We start from the raw sequence: 22778 nt of genomic DNA, 5'->3' as shown, positions 1-22778 counted from the left end.
GTGGGGTAGGCGCCCACGGCCAAGGTCCTCTGAGGAGTGACAGGAATCCCCAGCCTGGGCCTGGCACATGAAGGTGCTCAGGAAATGACAGTGATAGGCCAGGGCAGTCCACCCATGAGGAAAGGATCCCCCAAGAGATTATGGCATGGGGCCCTCACTCTGACCCTCCAAGTCCCCTAGTGTTTCTCGACTCATCTGCACGGGACCGTCTCCATTAGACCCACCCTGACCAACACAGGCACAGGGGTGGAGGGCACACATGTGAGGATACTGTGTAACTCAAATGTGGGGAGAGGAACCGAGGTGTAAAATACACGACATTTTTGAAAGCTCTGTGGCATAAAATATCTCCTGAATTTCTTATTTTGATTACATGCTGAAATGATCATATTTTGGCCATAGTGAGTTAAATATCTATTGAAACTGACTTCACCAGCTTATTTTTCAATGGCTCAGAGAAGGTTTTACGCATCTGGCTCGTGTTTTATTTCTGCATTTCTGTGTGTCTATCCGTCAGCATGCCAGCTCTGCTCAGGGCACAGCGGAAAGCTGCCCCCTCCTCCCAGAAGGACAGCTCTCAGTTAGCTCTGGAGACTGTCCTTGGGGAGCAATAGGTGAGAAGGACACCCAGAGTTAAGCATTTTATGCATGTGCACTCACTCGCTTCGGTTGTGTTTGACTCTTTGCGACCCCATGGACTGTAGCCCGACAGGCTCCTCTATCCATAGGGATTCTCCAGGCAAAGATACTGGAGTGGGTTGCCATTTCCTCCTCCAGGGGACCTTCCTGACCCAGGGATCAAACTCGCATCTCATTAGGTTTCCTCCATTGGCAGACAGGTTCTTTTCCACTAGCACCACCTGGGAAGCCCCTTAAGTATTTTATACAATTACCTAATTTGGTCCTCATGAAACAGCTCTACCAGGGAAGAGCTCTATTTGTCCCATTTTACAGGTGGGGAAAACAGAAGGTCAAGGACACAGTCACTGGCCCAAACAAGCAGCTGAACCAGCCTCAAAGCACATCCCCCTGCACCCCAATAGCCAGCAGGGCCCTCTGTTTCAGCCACAATTGGCCTCAGAGGCCCCAGGAAGAGGGACGCCAGGTGCCTCCTCACCCGAATGCATAGACGTCGGCAGCTTTGGAGAAGGGCAGCTGGTCCTCGTCCTTCCCGGGGGTCATCTCCCGCACGATCTCGGGGGCCAGGTAGCACAGCCAGTCATGTGACAGCTTCAGCTGGTTCTCACGCCTGGAGGCCAGAAGCCAGGGCAAGGACAGGGCCTTTAGTGGGTGGCAGCGCGGCCTGCAGGGCATGTGTCTTCCCCAGGGCTGGCACGCCACCGCGTGTGTGCGCTCAGTTGCTAGGGCATATCTGACTCTTGCAACCCCGTGCACGGCCCAGAAAAGTAGCACGCCAATGGTGCACTTGCCAAGGCACCCGCGCTTTGGGGGGATGTTACAGACGAGTGATAAGCAGGTTCTTCTAGAAAAGCAGGCCAAGGACAGTATTGGCCGGGAGCTGCCCCTGAGGGCGCTGATTCTCTACCCTGGCAGAGCAGCGGGAATCTCAGTGCAGGAGCCGGGAACTGCCTGTGGGGCTCACAACCTGGCCTGGGGCTGGCCCTCCCTCCTGGGGTCCTGAGGCTGGGGGAGTAGCCTTTCTCCTTCAGGATTCGTGGAACTAGAACCTGATGCTGGGAAAATGGGAGTGAGGGGACCCAGCCTCCTCGGCAGTCAGCCTGAGAATTAAGCACTATGAGGGACCTCAAGGTCACCCAAATCTGATCCTGAACCAGAACCACAAGAGCAGGAGCAGAGCAGGCCTGGCCTTTCCTATAGCAGGGCTGGCCCTCGGCCACCAACGGCAAGAGTGCCCAGGCCTCAGGCCCACCAGCACCGCCCCAGTCTCTCTGGACGCCCAAGGCCAACTGACCGTCCCTCTCGCACGACGCCCGAGATCCCGAACAGCCCAAAGTCTGTGATGACCACTTTGCCGTTGTCGTAGAAGACGTTCTTGGATTTGAGATCTTTGTGCACGATGCCCTTGGCGTGGAGGTACCCCATGCCCTGGAAGACAGAGAGCCTCACGTCAGGGGCACAGGGAAGACGAACAATGATGGCTTAGCTTCTACTCTGGGCCAGGCCCTGAGCCAGATGCCTTAGCCCAGGCCCCTCATTTAACCTTCGCAGCCCTATGCAGTGTGGCTGTCTCCTTTTCACGGAGGAGGGAACCCAGCCTCAGGGACAGGCAGTCCCTTGCCCGGGTCACGCAGCGGATAAGCAGCACGGCTGAGATCTGCTTCCAGGCCAGTCAGCGCTGCTGCCCCACATCCATCTTATACTCAGATGAAGTGCAGAAAGGGGGGATGGGGGGCTCTGGGGGAAGGGTGGTCAGGAAGTATAGAAAGGTTCACTGTGATGCTACCCTCCGTGTTTTGTTTCGTTTCTTTTTAAATTTTTTTGGCCATGTTGCGAGGCATGTGGGATCTTCCCCAATGAGGGATCAAACCCGTGCCCTCTGCATTGGAAGCATGGAGTCTTAACCACTGGACCTCCAGGGAAGTCTTTACCCTCTGTGTTAAGTCACAAAAGACCCAAGGATTTAAGGTCTCATCGGGCTTTACACAGCTAGCCTCGCCTCTCAGGCTGAGCAAAGGCTTGGGCTGGGAGTGGGGAACAGAGTGGAATTCCCACAGGGGGCGTCCCCGAGCTCAGGTGGCCCCACTGCCCGTGCTGCCGTAGAAGTCCTGGACTAAGACTGAAATCCAGCTCAGATGATTCGAATTCACTGTGTGGCCTTGGACTTGACTTCTGAGCCTCAGTTTCCTCATCTGCCAAGTGCCAGCTCAGGGCTGGGTGATTTCTAACCAATGCCTTATATGCACTGCACACTGACTGGCCAGGCACACGGGACGTGGGTGACCTGATGCAGGCATGCTCTCATCCGAGGTCAAACCGAGGATTCCCAGGTACCCTGATGTGCTTGGGAACAGGAAGAGGGGTACATGACGCCACGACTGAAGTGGGCATCTTTGCCAAGTCAGAAAGGCAAGTGCAAGCCCACCTCCCTCCCTCCCACATCAAGGGTGCGTCACATGTGAAAAATCTCTCTGCCTTCAGAGGTGTCTCGGGGTGAGGAGGGGAGAGGTCAGCAAGTCCCACTGAGGAAAGAGAGGGAACGAGCTGCGAGGCAGAAGCAGACAGAACTCAGCCGAGCCCAGAGCTTGGACCAAGTGGGGCTGGAGCTCATCCGAGAGGAATGTACTCAGGCAGATGCTCTTCTGTAAGAAATGGGAGGGCGCGGGGTTCACTGTGGCCACTTCCCTCAGGCCTACTGAGAGCTGTCATCCCACCACGGAAGCAGGGAGGTTTCAAAAAGAGTGACTTACTCTCTCCCAAAGCTCCATCCTGAATGCAAGACAATCCCCCTTAAAATATCTGCCCACTTCCCAAACCAAACCAAGGCACGAGGCTTCCCCAGTGACCAAGGAGAGCCAAAGACCACACCTTGGGTTGAACAGGGACCAGCTGTGTGACTGAGGACAAGTGGCTGCACCTCTCTGAGCCTTGTTAATAAAACAGGTGCCACAGCCTCAAACAGCCAGAGACAAGATAGAGAGTGCCCGGGTCTAGAGCACAAAGTCTCCTCCCTTCCTATAATTTCACAACACTTCAGAGGTGGCCCCCCAAACCCTCTAACCAAAGGTCTGCTGCTGCTGCTAAGTCACTTCAGTCGTGTCCGACTCTGTGCGACCACATAGACGGCAGCCCACCAGGCTCCCCCATCCCTGGGATTCTCCAGGGAAGAACACTGGAGTGGGGTGCCATTTCCTTCTCCAATGCATGAAAGTGAAAAGTGAAAGTGAAGTTGTTCAGTTGTGTCCGACTCTTCGCAACCCCATGGACTGCAGCCCACCAGGCTCCTCCGTCCATGGGACTTTCCAGGCAAGAGTACTGGAGTGGGGTGCCATTGCCTTCTCCGAATCAAAGGTCAAGACCCCATTATTCTATTTTGAGCCTCAAAGTATCAAAGATGCATACAAAAGGAAGTGGCTTAGAAGTTCCCAGAAGAAGGGGGATGGGGAAAATAAATGAGCCATCAGAGAGTTTGCTTCTGGCTCTGCAGCTCCAAAACCTTTCAGCAGCTTCTACCCTGGAATCTTCCAGATGACTCATTCAGCCTAACTCAGCACCCAGACTCCCCCAGTGTCCTGACACTAAGGAGACACAATAGATTAGGGGAGCAGGGCCCAGCAGGTTTGGGGATATCACAGAGTAGGTATAACACTGCAGCTCCCCCCAACTTCTCTGTGATGAGACAGACTACAGATGAAGGCATACATGTGACATTTTGGTTCGGGGGGCTGCAAAAGTTTAATGGGTTCATTTGTGGTTGTGTAGTCGCTAAGCTGTGTATCTTTTTTTGTGTGTGACTCTTTTTCTGATCCCATGGACTTTAGCCCACCAGGCTCCACTGTCCATGGGATTTCCCAGGCAAGAATACTGGAGTGGGCTGCCATTTCCTTCTCCAGGGGATCTTCCCGATTCAGGAACTGAACCTGCGTTTCCTGCATTGGCAGGTGGATTCTTTACCACTGAGCCATCAGGGAAGCCCAGGCGTTCGTTTTGCTACGTGGAAATGTCGTGGAGAAATCTTGGTGTCCCTAAACGTCACTGAGATTTTTATCTTTTCCTCTCCAATGATGCGCACACATGATGGATGGAAGGAGGGAGGGAGAAAAAAAGAAAAGAAGCAAAACTGAAGACAGGACAGGGACAAAAACTTGGTGGGAGCTGGTAAGAGAAAGCTTTTCTGCAAAAACAAGAACCAGGAAGAGGAAGCTCATCCAGCCCTGATGGAGTTTTTCTCAGACCCTGTCTACTGCTAAATTAAGAAACAAATAAGCGTTTCTTTCACCTTTGTTTAATTACTTGGAAAAGACGGAAGCAAAAGAAAAAGGCTGCCTGAGTTGAGCCTGAGGGCCTGTGTGCATGAAACTTAGATTCAGAAACTTTAAGGCAGAACACCTGCCCCCAAACTTAATCAATTCTAACAGACTCTCACCAAGCGCTAGTGGCCCAGGCCTCAATGCTCTCTCCATGGATTATCACACTTTACCTTTGCACCAATCCAATGAGCGAGGTGACGCAGGCAACCCCATTTTACAGGGGAGAAGGCTGAGGCTCAGAGAAGCTAATTGACCTGCCCGAAGTCACACAGCTGGTATCACCAAGATTCAAACTCAGGCCATCTGTCTTTATAGCCCACTGCATTTCTCCAGTGTGTTCAGTTCCCAGCAGACAAGATAAAGAAGGAGGAAATGAGATGGAGGTCCCATCCATGAGGCACCCAAGCTAAAGGGAGAGACGGAAGAGCCACCACCACCAGCTGGACACCGGCAGACGGATTGGGGGACAGCTAGGAGCTCTGGAAACTTTACCTTAATGATCTCCTGGGCGATCTGCCTGGTCTTGTTGATGTCCAGAGATGTCTTGGGGTCCCTCACAAACGAGTGCAACGTCCGTCCCTTGCAGAAGCTGTGAAGAGCGGAGAGTTAGGCAGAGATCTGGGGCCTGTGCAGCCTGGCCTCAGCCCTTGTGGAGCCAGGGAGAGCTGTGTCCACCAGCTCCATGCCCTGGACCCTGGGGGCCAGAATCCTTCTTGACCAACCTGCTGCCATTCCTTCTTTGTTTCATTTTGGTTGCACTTCATGGCACATGGGGACCAGGGATCGAACCCTGCCCCATCATGGAAGCGCTGTGTCTTAACCACTGGACCACCAGGAAAGTCCCCTTGATGCTCATTGCTGCAGGGGCCCAGCCTGAATGGGCAAGAACACACGTCCCCTGAGACCTCTAGCCCACCCACCAGAGAACAGGAAATAGTTCACTAAGTTTAAAGATTGCTCAGTTGTGTCCAACTCTTTAAGATATACAGTCCATGCAATTCTCCAAGCCAGGATACTGGCGTGGGTAGCCTTTCCCTTCTCCAGGGGATGTTCCCAACCCAGGGATCGAACTCAGGTCTCCCACATTGTGGGCAGATTCTTTACCAGCTGAGCCCCACATTCAGAGCAGTCCACCTGCTCTGGTGGTTTGAGGCAGGAACTCGCCCACTCAGAGGCAACCAGGGAAGAACCTGGCCTTTTCAGGCTATAACCAGGCAGCATCAGGGCTCTGGGATCTCCATAATGACCTTCATGATCGTGCAGTTTTCTGATCACGGGGTGTTTTATGACAAGGCAGAATGTGCAGTGGAGTAGGGGCAGGGGCGGGGGCGGCCATCAGCGGTATCAGAGTGATTATATTAGATAAGGGGCTTGGATATTGGAGTCCCTACCTGTACTGACTCCTGAAACCTGGGGTGAGGGACTTCAGTGGTTAAGAATCCGCCTTGCAATGCAGGGGACTCAGGTTCGATCCCTGATCAGAGAACTAATATCCCACAGGCCATGAAGCAACTAAGCCGGGATACCACAGTGAAAGATCCTGTGAGCTGCAACTAAAACCAGACACAGCCAAATAAATACATAAATATTTAAAGCAAAACCTGGAGTGAGGAAGGACCTAGAGAAAATGGGTGGCTTTGCTGCTGCTCCAGGGAGAAGCCGACTTAAGCCATCTGAGGGAGGGGCTAGTTTCTAGGAACAGTCTCCAACCAGATAAGATTTCTCGACCCTCAGGGTCTGGAGTATTGGTTGATGGTTACTGTTCCATGTTCCAGCCCCCTCGGCCGTGTTAAATGTTTTGTTAATGTTCTTTTATTCTTTTACTATATGTGCTAAGTAGCTTCAGTTCTGTCTGACTCTTTTTGACCCTGTGAACTGTAGCCCGCCAGGCTCCTCTGTCCATGGGAATCTCCAGGCAAGAATACTGGAGTGGGCTGCCATTTCCTCCTCCCAGGGATCTTCCTGACCCAGGAACTGAACCCACGTCTCGAGTCTCCTGCATTGGCAGGCAGATCTTTACCACTAGTGCCACATTCCCTTTAAGCAGACTCAGACCTCTCTTGGGACTGGGTAGATGAGAGAGAGACGGAAGGCTGAATGATGGACAGCACTGAGGCTGGGGTCTGAGGGACGCTGAGCACCTCCTGCATTGGCAGCTGGACTCTTTACAACTAGCGCCACCGGAGCAGCCCTTAAAAACATGAGTGTATGCAAACTCCCTGATTCAAATGGAAGGCATGATAAGGAACTGTTTACAGTACCCACCTTTGTTTACAGAAGCACCCAGGTAGGGTGGGAGGAGATTAGTTTTTACTTTGCGCTTTTCTGGAACATTTGAATTTTCTCTGTCTTTAGGTATCCTTTCATTAACTTATTTATTAATGTCAGTGGGGTTGTTTGATGGGGAAATTAGACCCCATTTGGGGGGTTTCTTCTTTTTTTAAGATTTTTTTAAAATGTGGACCATTTTTAAAGCCTTTATTGAATTTGTTACAATATTGCTTCAGTATCTTAAAATTTATGTTAAATTGGAGGGTTGCTGCTTTACAATGTTGTATTGGTTTCTGCCATACAACAACGTGCATCAGCCATAAGTATGCATACATCCCCTCCTTCTTGAGCCTGCCTCCTACCCCCACTCCATCTCTTCCCTCTAGGTTGTCACAGAGCATCCGGCTGAGCTCCCTGTATTGTATAGCAACTTCCCATTAGCTATCCATTTTACATATGGCAGTGTATATATGTCCGGAGAAGGCAATGGCACCCAACTCCAGTACTCTTGCCTGGAAAATCCCATGGACAGAGGAGCCTGGTAGGCTGCAGTCCATGGGGTTGCTAAGAGTCGGACACGACTGAGCGACTTCACTTTCACTTTTCGTTTTCATGCATCGGAGAAGGAAATGGCAACCCACTCCAGTGTTCTCAGGACCATTTTTCTTGATCCCATATATATGCATTAATAGACAATATTTGTTTTTCTCTTTCTGACTTACTTCACTCTGTATAACAGGCTTTGTCTTTTTGGCCCTGAGGCATGTGGGATCTTAGCTGCCCGAACAGCTATGGAACTCACACCTGCTGCACTGGAGGCGAAGTGCTAACCCTTGGACAGCCAGGGAAGTCCCAGGTTTTTTTCTTTGTACTCTACATGAAAACGCCCTCCAGGGGCATACAGATAACCAGGCCCACAGGGAAAGGGGAGGGGGCGGAGGCCACCCCCGGGAGGGCAGGGCCGGGTTACCTGGTGATGATGGCCAGGTGGGGCGGGTTCATGCAGGCCCCCATGAAGAGCACCACGTTCTCGTGCCGCGTCTGCCGGTAGTTCATCACCTCCTTTTTGAACAGCTTCAGGTGGTCCTGGTTGTGGCCGTCCATCTCCAGCAGACGGATGGCCACCTCGCCGTGCCAGCGGCCACGGTGCACCCGGCCCCAGCGGCCCTGCCCGATGGGCTCGCCCAGCTCCACCTGCTCGAAGGGGATGTCCCACTCCTGCAGGTACACGCTGGTCTGGCTGGCCTTGCGTGAGATGGGGCCCCGCCAGGGTCGGCGGGAGGTCGGCAGGTCGTCCACCTCGTCCTCGTCGTCTTCGGGCTCTGACTTGCTGGCCTCAGGCTCTTCAGCCTGGAAGGAGAGGAGGAGGGAATAGAAGGGGCGGCAGGCCTGGGGGCAGGTGACTTCCCTCCCCCAAGACCCCCACCAGGTCGGGGAGCAGAGGGCCCTGGGGTCAGGAGGCCTGGGCTCTAGTCACAGCTCTATGCAGTCTTCATGGGCGAAGTGGACGGGTCAGTCAGCACCACACGGTCTCAACGTCCTAATCCACAACTATGGAGCGTGGCCCTTCTTCCCGCCAATGTTCCAAGACATTGCTCCTAGGAGCAATACCGAATCGCTGGGGAAGAACACTAACACCCTTTCTGGATATGCTTTTATTTTTTAAAGAATATTAATTCACTTTGTTTATTTGCCTGCACCAGGTCTTCACTGCAGCATGTGGGATCTAGTCCCCTGACCAGAGATCAACCCTGGGCCCCCTGAATTGGGAGTGTAGAGTCTTAGCCACTGGAAAACCAACAAAGTCCTATGCTTTTGTTTAAACACAGAGTTTGAGACTCTCCTCTGTGTGCCGTGTTGTGCTTAGTCGCACAGTCTTGCCTGACCCTTTGGGACCCCATGGTCTGGGGCCTGCTAGGCTCCTCTGCCCATGGAATTTTCCAGGCATATTCTACTCCACAGGATCTTCCCGACCCAGGATCAAACCCATGTCTCTTGCATCTCCTGCTTTGGCAGGTGGAGTCTTTACCACTAGCACCACCCAGGAAGCCCGTGACTCCTCTGGGCAAGAGTAAATCAGTCTGCTGAGGCTCCATAAGCCAGCACACTTGCCAGGTTCGGGTGACACTGGTTCAAGGGTCAAGGCAGCAGTCCTTGGCCCCAGCTACAATCAAAATCACCCAGGAATATTTGATAACATCCAACTGCCTGGCCCCACCCCAGACTGCCTAAGGGAGAGTCTCCTGGGCTGGGGCCCAGGCCTCTTGGCTGGAGGTGGAAACCACAGGAATGAAGAGCTTACTTTAGCTTCAAAAAACAGAAAAGCAAAAGGAAGCTTGCTTCGTGGCACCCCTCACTGCTCTCGCTGCCTTGCACACTGCCCGCGTCTGGTGCAGCAGGTGGGCACCTGGGATAGCCCCCACCAGAGCCGGGTGCCCACACGCTCCCAGACGCCTCCACGCACTGAGCCAGGGAGAGAGGAAAGAGATGCTCCGTCTACGGCTCGCGTGTCGCCATCACTCACCTCCACTTCCTGATCTTCCGACACATCTGCTTTGGGCTGGTCGTCAAGCCTAAGAGTAAGGCAGGGTTTGTCAAGGAGATCCCGAGGCCAGGCCACTCGGGACTGGGAAGGGGACTCCCCATGTGAGGTCTGAGAAAGGGATGCCAGGCCTGGCCCCTTCCTTTGACCCACTTGGCCACGGGGAAGGCAGTCTGGATGCTGTGGAAACACACAGCAGGCCGAAGGCCAGACCCCACTTCCCTTCTCTGGCCTTGGCCTTCCCCAGGCTGAACTTGAGGGTGGTGGGGGCTGAGGGGTGGACAGTGACCATCAGCGACCTTTCAAATCTGACAACTACTATGGGGTTCCGAGCCCAGGCACAGGATTTGGAATTCTACTTGACTGCTTCCGTTACTCCCTAAGCTGTGTGACTTAATGCAGCTTCTTAACCTCTCTGAGCTGATCCCCTCATCTGGATGTCAAGGATGACACCTACTTTACTCCTGGCTGAGAACTCTACAAAGCAAGGTGAGTCAAGCGCTCGGCGTGGCCTGACCGAGAAAGGGCTCCTTGACACCCAAGGAGTGTCATGAACAGGAGCTGTATTATTAGGGTTCTCTAAGGCTGGGCGCCCTTTGCCCAGCCCTCCTGGGTCTCTAGACAGCTCCTGTTGCACAGGCAGCCCCACCCAATGCTGACTGCCATGATAGGAGGCAAATAAAACCCTGTGGCTGAGTTCACTGGATCACAGGGAGAATTAGCCCAGGGAGTGCTCCATCTGACTGCCCAGGTCCATGGTAAGGTCTGAAATTAGAGGGTCAGAGATTTAAATGTGGAGGCAGAACACGGTCCTGCTATAGAGCTCAGGGAACTCTGCTCAGGGTTATGTGGCAGCCTGGATGGGAGGGGAGATTGGGGCGAGGGGAGAATGGATACACGGAATACGTATGGCTGAGTCCCATTGCTGTCCACCTGAAACTATCACAACACTGTCCATCGCCCATACTCCAATATCAAATAAAATGTTAAAAAAATATTAATAAAGGTAGATGAAGGAGGTGGTCAGGGATGTGGGTCCAGCTTTAACAGGTCCCCAAGGAGGAGAAAGCGCAGGATGCCTACCGGGAACTGTCTGCTCCATCAGCAAACGGTGCTGCCTGTGGAAATGCCGAAATGTCTGGAGAAAAAGGAAAAAAAAAAAAATACAAGCATGAGGCCCATTCCCACTACCCCCGGAGACACAGGGCAGAGGTGCTTCCCCAGCGGCCCCTCCCTGGGTCGCACGCGGGCTCTCGGGGCCACTTCCATGTGCTTTCCCTAAAACAGTGCAGACGCAGCCTCCGCGGCACTTGGTTTTTTCCACATGGCTCTGCCCTGGGCAGGGATTCCAGGCAGCGTGGAAGCTGAGACTTCTCAGTTGCCACCATCGCCCTGAGGCCCCCTACAAGCAAGAGGTAAAAAGCAACTGGGCCCCTATTGACTGGACGTGAGGGCCGGACCCTCCTCCTCGCCTCTGAGGCAGGAGCTGCTGGCTGCAACAACCCTTGAAGGTGGCAAGACCCTTGGGCTAGCAGAGGCCAAAGGCCAGACTCACAGGTGGCTCGTTGGTGACACCGGGTGCCTGGCATGGATGCCGGGCGCTTTGGGTGGGAGCCAGAGGCCCCATCCCCTCAGCTTCCAGCTTTGGTGGCTGGCGGAGCAGCCCTCTGGGGAGACAAATGCACAGTCCCCACATCAGGGACCCCGGGATCGGGCAGCTGGCGCTGACGCCTGTTTCAGCACCAAAAGGCCCCCATCCGGAGAACACTGGGCAGATGGTCACTGCAGGGTGGAGCCAGCGCGGCACAGGCCCACTCTGCCCTCTCCCCATGGCTGCTCCTGCAGCCGGCTGCTTTCTGCTCTCTCTGCTCCCTGCTCAGAGAGGCTGGCTGCCTCAGGGCTGGGTGGGCCCCACACCCCCTCTTGCAGCAAAAGAAGAGATTGGAGGTGGCGGTGGTTGGAGCTAATCAGGGCCTCCCCCTGTCTGCTGGAACAAAGAGAATTCCCATCAGCCAGCAAATCTCCGTCACCTCCCTCTGGGCTCCCCGCAAGGCTATTCCTGAGGCTTTCTCGACATCTCTGCCTGCGTGTTCAGTCGTGTCTGACTCTTCGCGACCTCATGCACTGCAGCCCACCAGCTCTTCTGTCCATGGGATTTCCCAGGCAAGAATAGTGAGGTGGATTGCTATTTCCTCCTCCAGAGGATCTTCTCGATCCAGGGATCAAACCAGCGTCTCCTGCATTGGCAGGCAGATTCTTTACCGCAAGTACCATCTGGGAAGCCCTCTCAATATTTCTGGGACCTCACAGAAGTCCCAGAAGACCTCTGAGAGAGTCTGATAGAGGTCGTGGACCTTCTTATCAGAGAAAGGCACACATGTACCCAACATCCTGTGTGCAATTTCTGGGGAATCCTAAACCCCAGAAGTCTCTGCCAAGGCTCCCCCAGACACCACTACCTTATGTCTGCAGACTGTCAAAGGCAGCCCGATGTTTCTACCCACCCAACACTGCTCAAATGTTTCCACAGAAGAAAAACACACGCACAGAGGCAGGGTGACACAGGGTAGATGGGAGTCTGGGGAGAAACAGCACCCCAAGTTAGGGGGAGGCAAAATGTCTCTGAAGCTTCACACTTTTCCTTAAATATTAAGAGTGTAATCTGTATTCTGCTCCATATGTGTCCGTATCTGTTTTAATGGAACTGTATTTCCTTCCTCTCCCCCCTGACATCTTCAGAGCAAGATGGACCCTTCTAGAAAAAAAAGCCACGTCCTCCCAAAGCTTTCAAGGGTACTCCCCCGTATGTCACCCTAGAGCAGTAACCAGGCAGGCTCTTGGAGGGGAACCACAGAAAAAAATGGGTGTGAAACCACAGAGGCAGCTCAGGGAGCCTGGATCTACCCCCAACCAGCCTGCACAACCTGAGAAACCACCTATAAGAGCTAACAAGTGCTCTTAGTCACTCCCCTAATGGAGCTGGGATGGGGAATAGAAAGGCCTGGAATTACCAAAATACCATGACTTCAAGACAGGCCTGTTTAATCCAGGGAAAAACAATTAACTACAGTCTTCATCTGAAGCACATAGAACCTTCATATGACTAAACTCAGAATTAAAGTCACAGATTACTTATACTATTGCTTGTCACCTCCAATTAGAGAAATAAATACTAAAGAGTATGACCTCCTTAGGGGCAGGAATATGGTCACACATGGAAAGGCTGGCACATAGTAGGTGTGCAAAACAATTTCTGTGGAAGGAAATTAATGAGGACGTCTGACAAAATTTTCTTTCAACTTTCTGCACCACAGGCATTTCCAACAATGGCCAGCAGATGGCGCTGTGCGGCAAGGCTCTGGAAGGAGACACCCGCCAAATAAACGAAGTCTGCAGACCTTCCCGGAGAAGGCAATGGCACCCCACTCCAATACTCTTGCCTGGAAAATCCCATGGATGGAGGAGCCTGGTGGGCTGCAGTCCATGGGGTCGCTGAGAGTTGGACACGACTCAGTGACTTCACTTTCATTTTTCACTTTCATGCATTTGGAGAAGGAAATGGCAACCCACTCCAGTGTTCTTGCCTGGAGAATCCCAGGGACAGAGGAGTCTGGTGAGTTGCCGTCTATGGGATCGCACAGAGTCGAACATGACTGAAGTGACTTAGCAGCAGACCTTCCCAAACTGGCAAGGTCTTCTTTAAGAAAGGGTAGTAGTTTCCTTGCCATTATGTAGAAGATGATATCTTGTCAGATGCGCAAAAGGCATCAGCAAAAGGTCCTCTCCCCTTATTCTGCAAACTGGGTTTCCGCCACCTCCTGGCTGTGACCCTGGACAAGTTGCTTGCAGCCTCTGCAAAGAGGCGGGGGAGGGTGGATGCCAAGGGTCCTCGTGGTAAGGCACTGACCCTGTGAAGGGCTGGCTTCAAGGCTACTCACTCTGCCCCCTTGCCCACCCTCAACAGACAGTCAGCTCTCAAAGTAGATGGGTGTGACACACAGGTCCTCAGGCTGGACAGAGGGGGTCTTGGCAAGGGACAGTTAGTGGAACCATGCAAAGGACTCACCTGGGAAGATAAACTGCTGTCTATGATGAATGAAGTGGGCAGCTTTAAACAGAAGAGGAGGTGAGTCACACACAGAAGAGCAAAGGCAGCGCAGGGAGAGGGGACAGAGGCAGGGGCTGGGGGGCGAGGGGCTGGTTACAGCCTGGGGCGCCCCTGCCCCACCTGCCCTGTCCCAGCTGGGCCTGGCCAGGACGGGCCGCTCCATGCAGGAAGGAGGAAAAGAGCTGGGAGAGAGTGGGTGCCGGCAGGAGCCCCCGGGAGTAAGGGCTCTTGCACTGGAGGACTGGGGTTCCGAGACCCAGGCTTGGGAGCCACCCTGCTGCAGCCGATTCCATTCACCTCCCAGCCCCCCTTCTCCTCTGTGAACTGCACATGAGCCCAGGAGGGCAAAATATAATGGGGAGAAAAACCAAGATTCTGAAAACAGTGAACAATGCTGTGTGCGGGAGAAGGGAAAATCCACCAGCCCACGTTCACACCTGGAGGTACGGAGGCTTCTGCCATTCAATATCACCATCCAAAAAATAACCTTTCTCCCAGGTTAGCCTCAGACATACCCAGAAATGCTCCTGCACAGTATGGAGCGGGTGGACTATGGGAGGAGGTGCCACCCCACATTAACTGCCAGCCCAGCCAGCCCATGACCAGAGAGGGCTCCGTGCAGGGTACAATGCCGGCCCAGCCCGGGACATCAGGGAAGCTAAGAAGCTCCAGCTGATGTCACACAAAGGACTTTTTCAGTGACTCTTGTTTCTCAAACAGGCTCTTCCTTTCAGAAAAAGCCTTTTCTTTCCTTTCAGACTAGAAGGTTCAGCAAAAGGCCCGGTTTCAGGGCATCACAATGACAGAGCAGAACAGAGGAGTGTAATCACGTGGCCATCACTGGGTCGGAGGAGGGAGGCGCAGGCTTGGAACGATGCATTAGTGTTGGGAGATAGCCAGCCACATGCACGTTAAGGCAAAAAAGAAGCAAGAGTCCTAAAAAAATCTCACCACCGCCCCCCAAAAGAAGTCCTGGGAACCTGGGGAGATGAAGCTAGAGAGGTTGCCCAGCCGGAGGTCCCCTGGCACAGGGAAAGCCATGCCTTTGTTCTCCTCGGCCTGGAGCCCTGGGGACCGGTGACAGGTGGGGCCGGGCCTGGAGTCCACAGGCTGAAGCTGGCAGCCAGCCTGACTGGGCCCGGAGCAAACTGGGGCTGCCCTCCTTCCCTGAGCTTGAAACACACTGAGGGCCGAGACCGGTTTCAAGGGGCTGCCTGGGAGCCCAGGGTTGGGGCTCAGTCCTGAAGGGGGCCAGTGGGCTTTGTTCCGCCCCCTGGGGAGGTGGGACACACCAGGCCTGGCCGAGTGGCAGGAGCCCTGTCCCTGTAGACCCAGGGCAGCCGGGACCGTGCTCAGAGGTCGGCTCAGCTCTGGCACACACCCTTGGGTGGACTCTGTGGCCTCACCCACACAGTGGGGATAACCTAACTCCAGCCTCACATGGTCTCTTGTTTTATAGAAAAAAGAACAGAAGTGCCCCCTTAAGCAGCTTGTCCAGACCCAGAGCAGGTAAGCCACAGGGCCCCGGATTCCTTTGCCCTGGCCTTCTGGGCTTGCCCCAGGTCTCAGTGCCGCCTGCCCTGCTTCTCAGGAGCCCAGGAGCCCCGAGTGAGTGCACAATGCCCCCAAGAAGCCATCCCACACACAGGGGGGCAGCCTGGGGACTAGGTCAAGAACCCAGGCTTTACATCAGACAGACTTGGCTTTGATCGCGGCTCTGCTGCTTACAGCTGGGGGCAAGCCACTTACTCCCTCTGAACCTCAGTGTCCCCATCTGTAAAATGGGCACAATCACAGCAGGTTTAAATATGGTGATACATTCAGTGTTCAACTACTGCTCTTAGCAGTAGAGACGGTTTGGCCTTGAGTCAGCCAGGATGATGGGCAGAGAAGGGACATGCAACCCCATCCCTCAGGCCCGAGAAAGCCCCAAGGTGTGGTACCTGGGAAGTTGAACCTGCCATCCCGCTGGCCAGGCGAGGGGTTGGGGGGCGTGGTGGCACTGGATGGGTTGGATGACGCTGGGAAGGGCGCGGGCGAGGAGGGCGTGGAGGATGTAGTGGAGGACGGGTTGCTGCTGGAGTCCAGGTGGTTCATGGCTGGAGGATGCTCCTGCAGGACCAAAGACACGGGGAGTGGCAGGGACCACCCAGCCCAGCCTGCCCGCCCACCCCTCCCCACCTGGAAAGGAGGAGGTCAGCCAGAGTGCCCTGGCGCTTATGGGTGTAATGTTAGAGGGAAGGACGGCACAGGGAAACCTGCACCTCAACGCCTGACCCCTGGAGGGCTCCTCTCATCTTTCTGATTTCAGCTCAAGCATCCTTTCCTCCCAGAAGTCCTCCCACAGCCCTGGTGGAAGCCAGGCTCCCCCCACCCCACTTTTATCCTCCCAGGGCCCTGAGAACTTTTCATTAGGGCACTTGAACTATGGTTTGCCAGCTGCAGGGGTGGTTTTCTGAAGACTCTCTCCACCACACTGTGTGTGTCCCAGGAAAGCAAGAGCCACATCTGGTCACACACCCAGGGCCTAGCTCTTGGCTGACCACAGAGTAGGGTCCTTTAATGAATTAAATTCAGCCTCTGACAAGTATTTATTTTAGTGGGTGGTTCACAATGGGTGGGGCTTCCAGATGACTCAGTGGTAAAGGAATCTGCCTGCCACTGTAGGAGATAGAGTTCAATCTCTGGGTCGGGAAGATCCCTTGGAGGAAGAAACGGCATCCCACTCCAGGATTCTTGCCTGGAAAATCCCATGGACAGAGGAGCCTGGTGAGCTACAGTCCATGGGGTTTGCAAAGGGTCAGACATGACTGAGTGACTGGGCACACACACACAGTGGGTGCCTAATAAGTGCTCCCACCACTCAGCAGGTGGATCTGCCAGTTGGGCCACTCTAGCAAGGCCAGAGGATCCCCTGAGGGAGGGTCACCGGGGAACCGAGTCCATGTCTGGGGGACCATGGGCCTGACCAGTGTCTCCTGGACCAAAGGCCAGTTCCTCAGGGGGTGGGGCAGGCAGTTCTGTTCAAAAAAAGTCGGGGCTAACCTGGGTTAAAAAAGCTAAGCTGAACCGGTTTCTCTCTGGCAGGCCCTCAAGGCTCTGGGATGCGGGGGCGATTCTGGAAACCACCAAAGCCACGCAGTGGGTCTCACTGTCCAGTGATGGCCAACACCGCCTGCTGTCAAGCTAAAGGGGGAGGTGGCTGCACCCCCTGCACCCCCACTCTGTCCCCTCACACACCACGTCCCAGACCCCTCATCCCGATCAGGCCAGGCCAGCAAGGGCAGGGGGTTTGTTTGAGGCAGGATGAACCCCAGCCCAGAGTCAGCGGCTGTGTGACCCTGGACGAATCGGCCCACGCTTCTCAGCCACATGGTGTGTTGTCTACATAAGCGGGGCCTCACAGCTGCTGCCTCATGGGGTTGCTCATTCGCTCAGCGTTCCATAGACACATTTCCTTGCTGCCAAGGCAGGCATCAGGGGCCCGGCTGGAGCACGGCCCCACAGCCCTGCCTTCCACAGCACCCACGCGCTCCGGGCCTGCCTCTCACCCACAGGGAAACTCGCACGCAGTTTCTTCATCTCTAAAAATCCCTGGTGGTACAGTGGTTAGGACTCTGTACTTTCACTGTCGAGGGCACAGGTTCAATCCCCAGTTGGGGAACGAAGATCCCACAAGTCACAGTGTAGCCAAAAAAAAATAAAAAAGAGGGCAGTGACATCAGCATGTGACTTTTAGAACCATCGTGGGGATCAGATGAGTTATCGGTGGAGAAAGTTCTGTTCCTGACACTGAAGTACAACCGAAGCCCATGAGCGCTAGAGCCCGTGCTCCGCAACAGGAGAAGCCCCCGCCATGAGAAGCCTGAGCACGCTCCACGACCACAGAGCGGCTCTGGCTCACCGCAACTTGAGATAATCTCCGCGTAGCAATGCAGACCCACTGCAGCCAAAAATCAACTGATTAAAAAATGCGGGCGGTGGGTATTGTCACAAAGCTATGGTTTGCACACAAATGTGAAACCTACGCAATGGCTAAACATGAGGTCCCGGCAGGCTACCCTCTGGCCGTGCAACCGGGTTGCAGCATCACACTTCCCTACTGGGCGTGTGTCACAGAAAGGGACCCTGGGCGAGGGTTCTCCTGACATGGTACCTTCTTTGTCAGTGCTTTGGGGAGTGTTCCAAAATGGGGTTCAGCGGCTCTGTCCACCGGATTGTTGATGTCCGAGGGCACGGATTCTGTCCTCCGAAGCTTGGGGACTGTTTAAAAAGAGAGGGGGTTGTAACCATCAGCAGTGAACAGGATCAAGAAAGATGCACCCCAAATCCCGAAGGTAGAGGGGAGAAGGGCAGGACACTCACGTGGAAGGAAGGATATTCTACAGGCAGGGGCTTCTTTTGTACACTTGTTATGACACTTGAACCTGGTGGAGAAGGCAGGGTCAGTGCACGGAGGGGCCACGTGGGCCCCAGGACATACACAGGGGCTCGGAAGCACTGCCTGGCCATTCTGTACAGCACTCAACCCTGACTGCCTCAATTCCCACAAACGTCTCAACAGACATTAGCTTTAGAGTGGACAGCATCTTGCTAATAGTACTAGCAGCTAGTATCCATTGAGCACGGCCATGTTCCCACTGTCATCTGCCTCATCTTCACAGCAAAGCAGGGTTTTGTTTTGTTTTTTAATTTAATTGGAGGATAATTGCTTTACAATGTTGAATTGGTTTCTGCCAAACATGTACATGAATCAACCTGAATCAACCAATGTTCCCCTTCCTCTTGAATCTCCCTCCTACATCCCACCCCATGCCACCCATCTAGGTGCAAACAAGTTTAATTTCACCCATTTTTAACTTGCTGTAGGTCATACATCTATTTCTCTTTTCTAAACAAAAGGAGACCGTCTACCCACATTCAGAAAGCTTGAGACAAATCTGAACTTGAGAGAGATGAATTAGAAGGAAAATATTTTCATTATCCAAGGATCCCAGGGAGGCCCCTCCTGCTACCTTCTTGCATAGGCCACGTTGTCTGAGGATCAGAGCGAAGGGAATGGAAAGAGCTGGATTTAGATTCTTGGTTTGGCTCTGCCTGCTGAATCCTCTCTCAGAGTTCTCATTGATCAAATGGGCTGACAATTGGGGTTCTCCAACTTCACACTGCGACTACAGGAGAGCTGGGGGTTCAGAGGTTATCCTGTGCTCTCTGCATCAAAGGCATTACTTGAACAGGAGGTGGAGGCCCCTGATTTAAAGCCACATGGCCAGGAGCCCCCAAACACCTAGACTGGTAAGAAAGGTCTGACATCTCCTTTGCATTTTCCTGTGGTTCTCTTCTAACCACAATTTATCCAACAGACACACATGAGACCTATCACTTATAGTCTGGCGGGAGCCCAAATGCTTTTTACTACACACTCTAGTTCAGATTTTGAGAGTAATCCTGATTGCCCAGAGAGACCTAGAAGATAAAAATGAGGCCCAGAAAGGGCAAGCGCCTTGCTTCAGGTCACACAGCAATGCAAGGACAAAGTGAACTGGCAACAGGCTTCAGGTCCATCCAGGTAAAGTGGGAGTAGCTCAATAGCAGGGAACAGACTCTGCTCACCCTACTGTTCACTATCCTTGCCCTTCTTTCTTACCAGAAACCTCAATCCTAGGAAAAGGATTGAATTTATATAGAATCTACATTCTTCCTTCATTCTCCTCTCTAAATACCACAAGCCACTTCTCTGTATGTACCATGCCCTGGCCCCATTTCCCGATTCCTTATGTGCTAACCTTAAACTTCAGAACTCCTTACAGTCTCCAGAAAAGTCCTGCCATTCCTCTCTGCCTTTATTCAAGGTGCTTTCTTGACCCAGAATTCTCTTACCTCCTTAGCCCACCTGGTAAACTTCTATTCATCCTTCAAAGCCCACCTTAAAACAGTCCCTTCTTCTAACAATGCTTTGCCTGATGCTTCCTTATTCTTCAAAGAGAGGGCTGATCACTCCCTGATGTGCTGAGATTACAAACAGATTTTGGAACTCTCAAATGAGTTCCTTTGAACTGTGATTTGACCTGAGGCCAAGAACCAAGTAGCAAGACTTACTAAACTGGAAGTGTGGAGTTTATGCCCCCTCTCCCGCCTCTGCCACCCTCCGCTCATCACCTGCAATGCTTGCACTTCACTCCAAACATCATGCTCTTCTGGCACACGCGGCAGACCTGCGACAGCCAGGACTTGGTGGAGAACCTGCAGGGGCGGACACATGAAAATGCTCAGAGGGGCCAGGATGGAGAAGCGTCCCCACAAAGCCGCAGGCAAACCAGAAGAACTGGTTGCACCCCAGACACCCGGGCACCCTCTCAAGTGGAGGGCAGGGACATCCAGGGCCACTGCTTTCCCCAGGCATTCAGATTTCTCGGCCACAAAGTCTTCATTGCCAAAGCTGGTGTGGTCACCGATGCCAGCTCTCTGGCAGGCAAACTGGCAAAAGCAAGCAAAATTACAAGTGCACCCATGGAGCAATTCCAGTCCCAGGAATTCATCCAACAGATACTCCCACGGGTGTCACATGAGGTACTGACAAGGCTACTCACTGCAGCATGTTCACGGCAGCAGAGACTGGAAACGAGCTCTGTTGTTTAGGGGTACAGGTGACTGTCTGCGTGATGTATCGTCCATGCACACAACTGGGCCCCAGACAGTCGGAAAATAAAGGAAGGAAGCTCTCTTTATGCAAATGGGGCACGATCACTAAATTACACCGTCAGTGACAAAAGGAAGGTACACTGCTACATGACTCCATTTATTTGAACTTCAGATACAGGAAAATCTAATCTATGATGACAGAAGGGAATAGCGTCTCTGGATGGTAGCACTATGGACTAAGAAGAGCCAAAGAGGACTTCTGGGGTGGGGACGTTCTGAATCTTCGTATGGGTGGTATACGTGGGTGTACACATATGTTAAGCATTTGTGTACTTAGCTCCATATAAATTACGCCTCAACTTTAAAAAGAAAAAAGCAAAGTATAGAACAGTGTGTATAATATATGCAATATTTTTGTGAAAATAAACGAAGGAGGCGGAAGAATTTACATATGTATTTGATTGTACAAAAATATCTCCGAGGACACAGAAGACTGCCGAGATCTGCCTATGGGGGGGTTGGGGGGTGATGACCAGAGGGAGGGGACTTTTCTCATAAATACACATCTTCTGGAGGTTTGAATTATAAATGCATCTCAATCCAAACTAAATTTTTTAACAATCCACAAGATACACTGAAAAGAAGGGTGGGGTGGAGTGGGTGGTTGCCTCCCAGAGCAAAAGTCCAAGGTCTGTGCACAGGATGGGGAGCCTCAGGGCAGAAAGAACTCACAGTTTTGCAGGACTCGATTTTTAAAAGCATAGGATATCATAGTAACGACAGAACAAATAGCAACAGGGCTTGGAGAACGGTTTGTAATGCATCCATAAACATTAGCTCACTCCTGGGAGTGACCGCCCCAGGGAGTTAGGCAGGTCAGGGATTCTTAGGACACAGGCAAGCAAACCAGCTCAGAGAGGTTAGGTGACTTTCCCAAGGTCACACAGTTGGGCTGCTGTGCAGCGGGGGCAGACCCCAGGTCTCTGAACTCAGAGCATGGCCCTGTAAGAGAGACCACTGGGATGGAAAACGAGGGAAAGAGGCGGGGCTTTGGGGTCAGACCACACCGGGTTTGAATCCTGACAACTGCTGGCTGTGGGATGGGTCCAAGTCTTTGCAAATGAGGCCGACACTCTCCCCTCACAGGGCTTGAGGAGAATCACGTGTGCCGTGTAACGTGCAGGGCCTGGACTGTGGGTGTGAACGTCGCTGCTTCTACTAGCCAAGATGGGAGCCTCTAGGCCTAGGGGAAAGGCACCCACCCCCTTGGAATGACTTTTTTAAAAAATATTTATTCATTTATTTATTTGGCTGTGTCGGGTCTTCGTTGCATCACTTCGGGTCTTTCGTTGCAGCACAGACTCTCTAGAGTGGCTTTAGTAGTTTCAGGCTTAGTTGCCCCACAGAATGTGGGGTCTCAGTTCCCCAACCAGGGATCGAACCCATGTCCGCTGCATTGCAAGGTAGATTCTTAGCCACTGGACCACCAGGGAAGTCCCTGGAATGTCTTTTAAGGAGCTCTGATCTGGCCTCTCTGGGATCCACACAGTCTCTCTGGCCTTTAATCTCTTGTGAACACGGGGGTTAGGGGAGCAGCTCAATGGTACTTGAGATGGCGTCCACTAGAAAATCCTGAAAACAGGTTGAAATGACAGCTGGGGGCTCAGCCAGAGAAGGGGCAGGCACTGGGGAGGTTTAGGGGTGTGGAGTAAGCATCATAAAATATATTTCCCCCTATGATTAGACCAAAGTGCTTCAGAACTTCTGAAGCTGAGAGAGGCTTGGATCATGACTTAAAAATCCAAGAGAGCATAACCATGATGTCCCATGCCCAAGAAGAGAGCCTAGGTGGGCAGGGCCACCTGGCGATGCCAGACAGGATGGATGCTGCTGCCCGCGGTCCAGCCAGCAAGGCCTCAAATCCGTGAGACCAGGTGCAGCCAAGACAAAAATGAAACAGAGCAGCCTGCTGATCCTGGTGTCCCTTACTTACCTAAGTCAGCCTGTCTCAGGTCAGAGCCAGGGGTTCAACACCAAGTGCTTCCCAGCACTGGATGCATGAGGCTCACATGCATGTCATCCCCCTTCTATCCTCCCAACAGGACTGGCAGCAAGTTCCAATCACAGAGAGGGAAACTGAGGCCGGGAGGGGTCACTGGCAGGGAAGATGGCACTGGGTATGCTTGAAGGAGGCCCTCAAGACCTTCACTCAGATGGCTTCTCCTGGTGCCAGGGACTCTTCTCCCCGAGGATCTTGGGGACGGGC

At 53.1% G+C, this 22778-nt stretch overlaps 1 protein-coding gene across 6 annotated transcripts in view; it reads right to left on the bottom strand.

Moving 5' to 3' along the window:
* Nucleotides 1–22778, bottom strand: part of LOC102189340 (kinase suppressor of Ras 1) — a 160610-nt gene that overhangs the window by 10509 nt on the left and 127323 nt on the right. For 5 of the 6 annotated variants that reach the window (XM_018064273.1, XM_018064277.1, XM_018064278.1 and 2 more), the window contains 11 exons: nt 20030–20113; nt 18236–18297; nt 18027–18133; nt 15814–15982; nt 13829–13870; nt 10846–10900; nt 9745–9793; nt 8191–8570; nt 5442–5538; nt 1934–2067; nt 1118–1249 (listed from right to left, as the gene is read on the bottom strand). In XM_018064273.1, coding sequence (XP_017919762.1) covers nt 1118–1249; nt 1934–2067; nt 5442–5538; nt 8191–8570; nt 9745–9793; nt 10846–10900; nt 13829–13870; nt 15814–15982; nt 18027–18133; nt 18236–18297; nt 20030–20113 — 1311 coding nt within the window. The remainder of the gene's footprint in view (nt 1–1117; nt 1250–1933; nt 2068–5441; nt 5539–8190; nt 8571–9744; nt 9794–10845; nt 10901–13828; nt 13871–15813; nt 15983–18026; nt 18134–18235; nt 18298–20029; nt 20114–22778) is intronic. The other variant, XM_018064274.1, reaches the window with a different exon arrangement.

The sequence above is a fragment of the Capra hircus genome, chromosome 19 (genome assembly GCF_001704415.2).
Source record: "Capra hircus breed San Clemente chromosome 19, ASM170441v1, whole genome shotgun sequence".
NCBI classification, from domain to species: Eukaryota; Metazoa; Chordata; class Mammalia; order Artiodactyla; family Bovidae; genus Capra; species Capra hircus.
The sequence above is the reverse complement of the archived record's forward strand: the minus strand, read 5'-3'. Positions and strand labels throughout refer to the sequence as shown.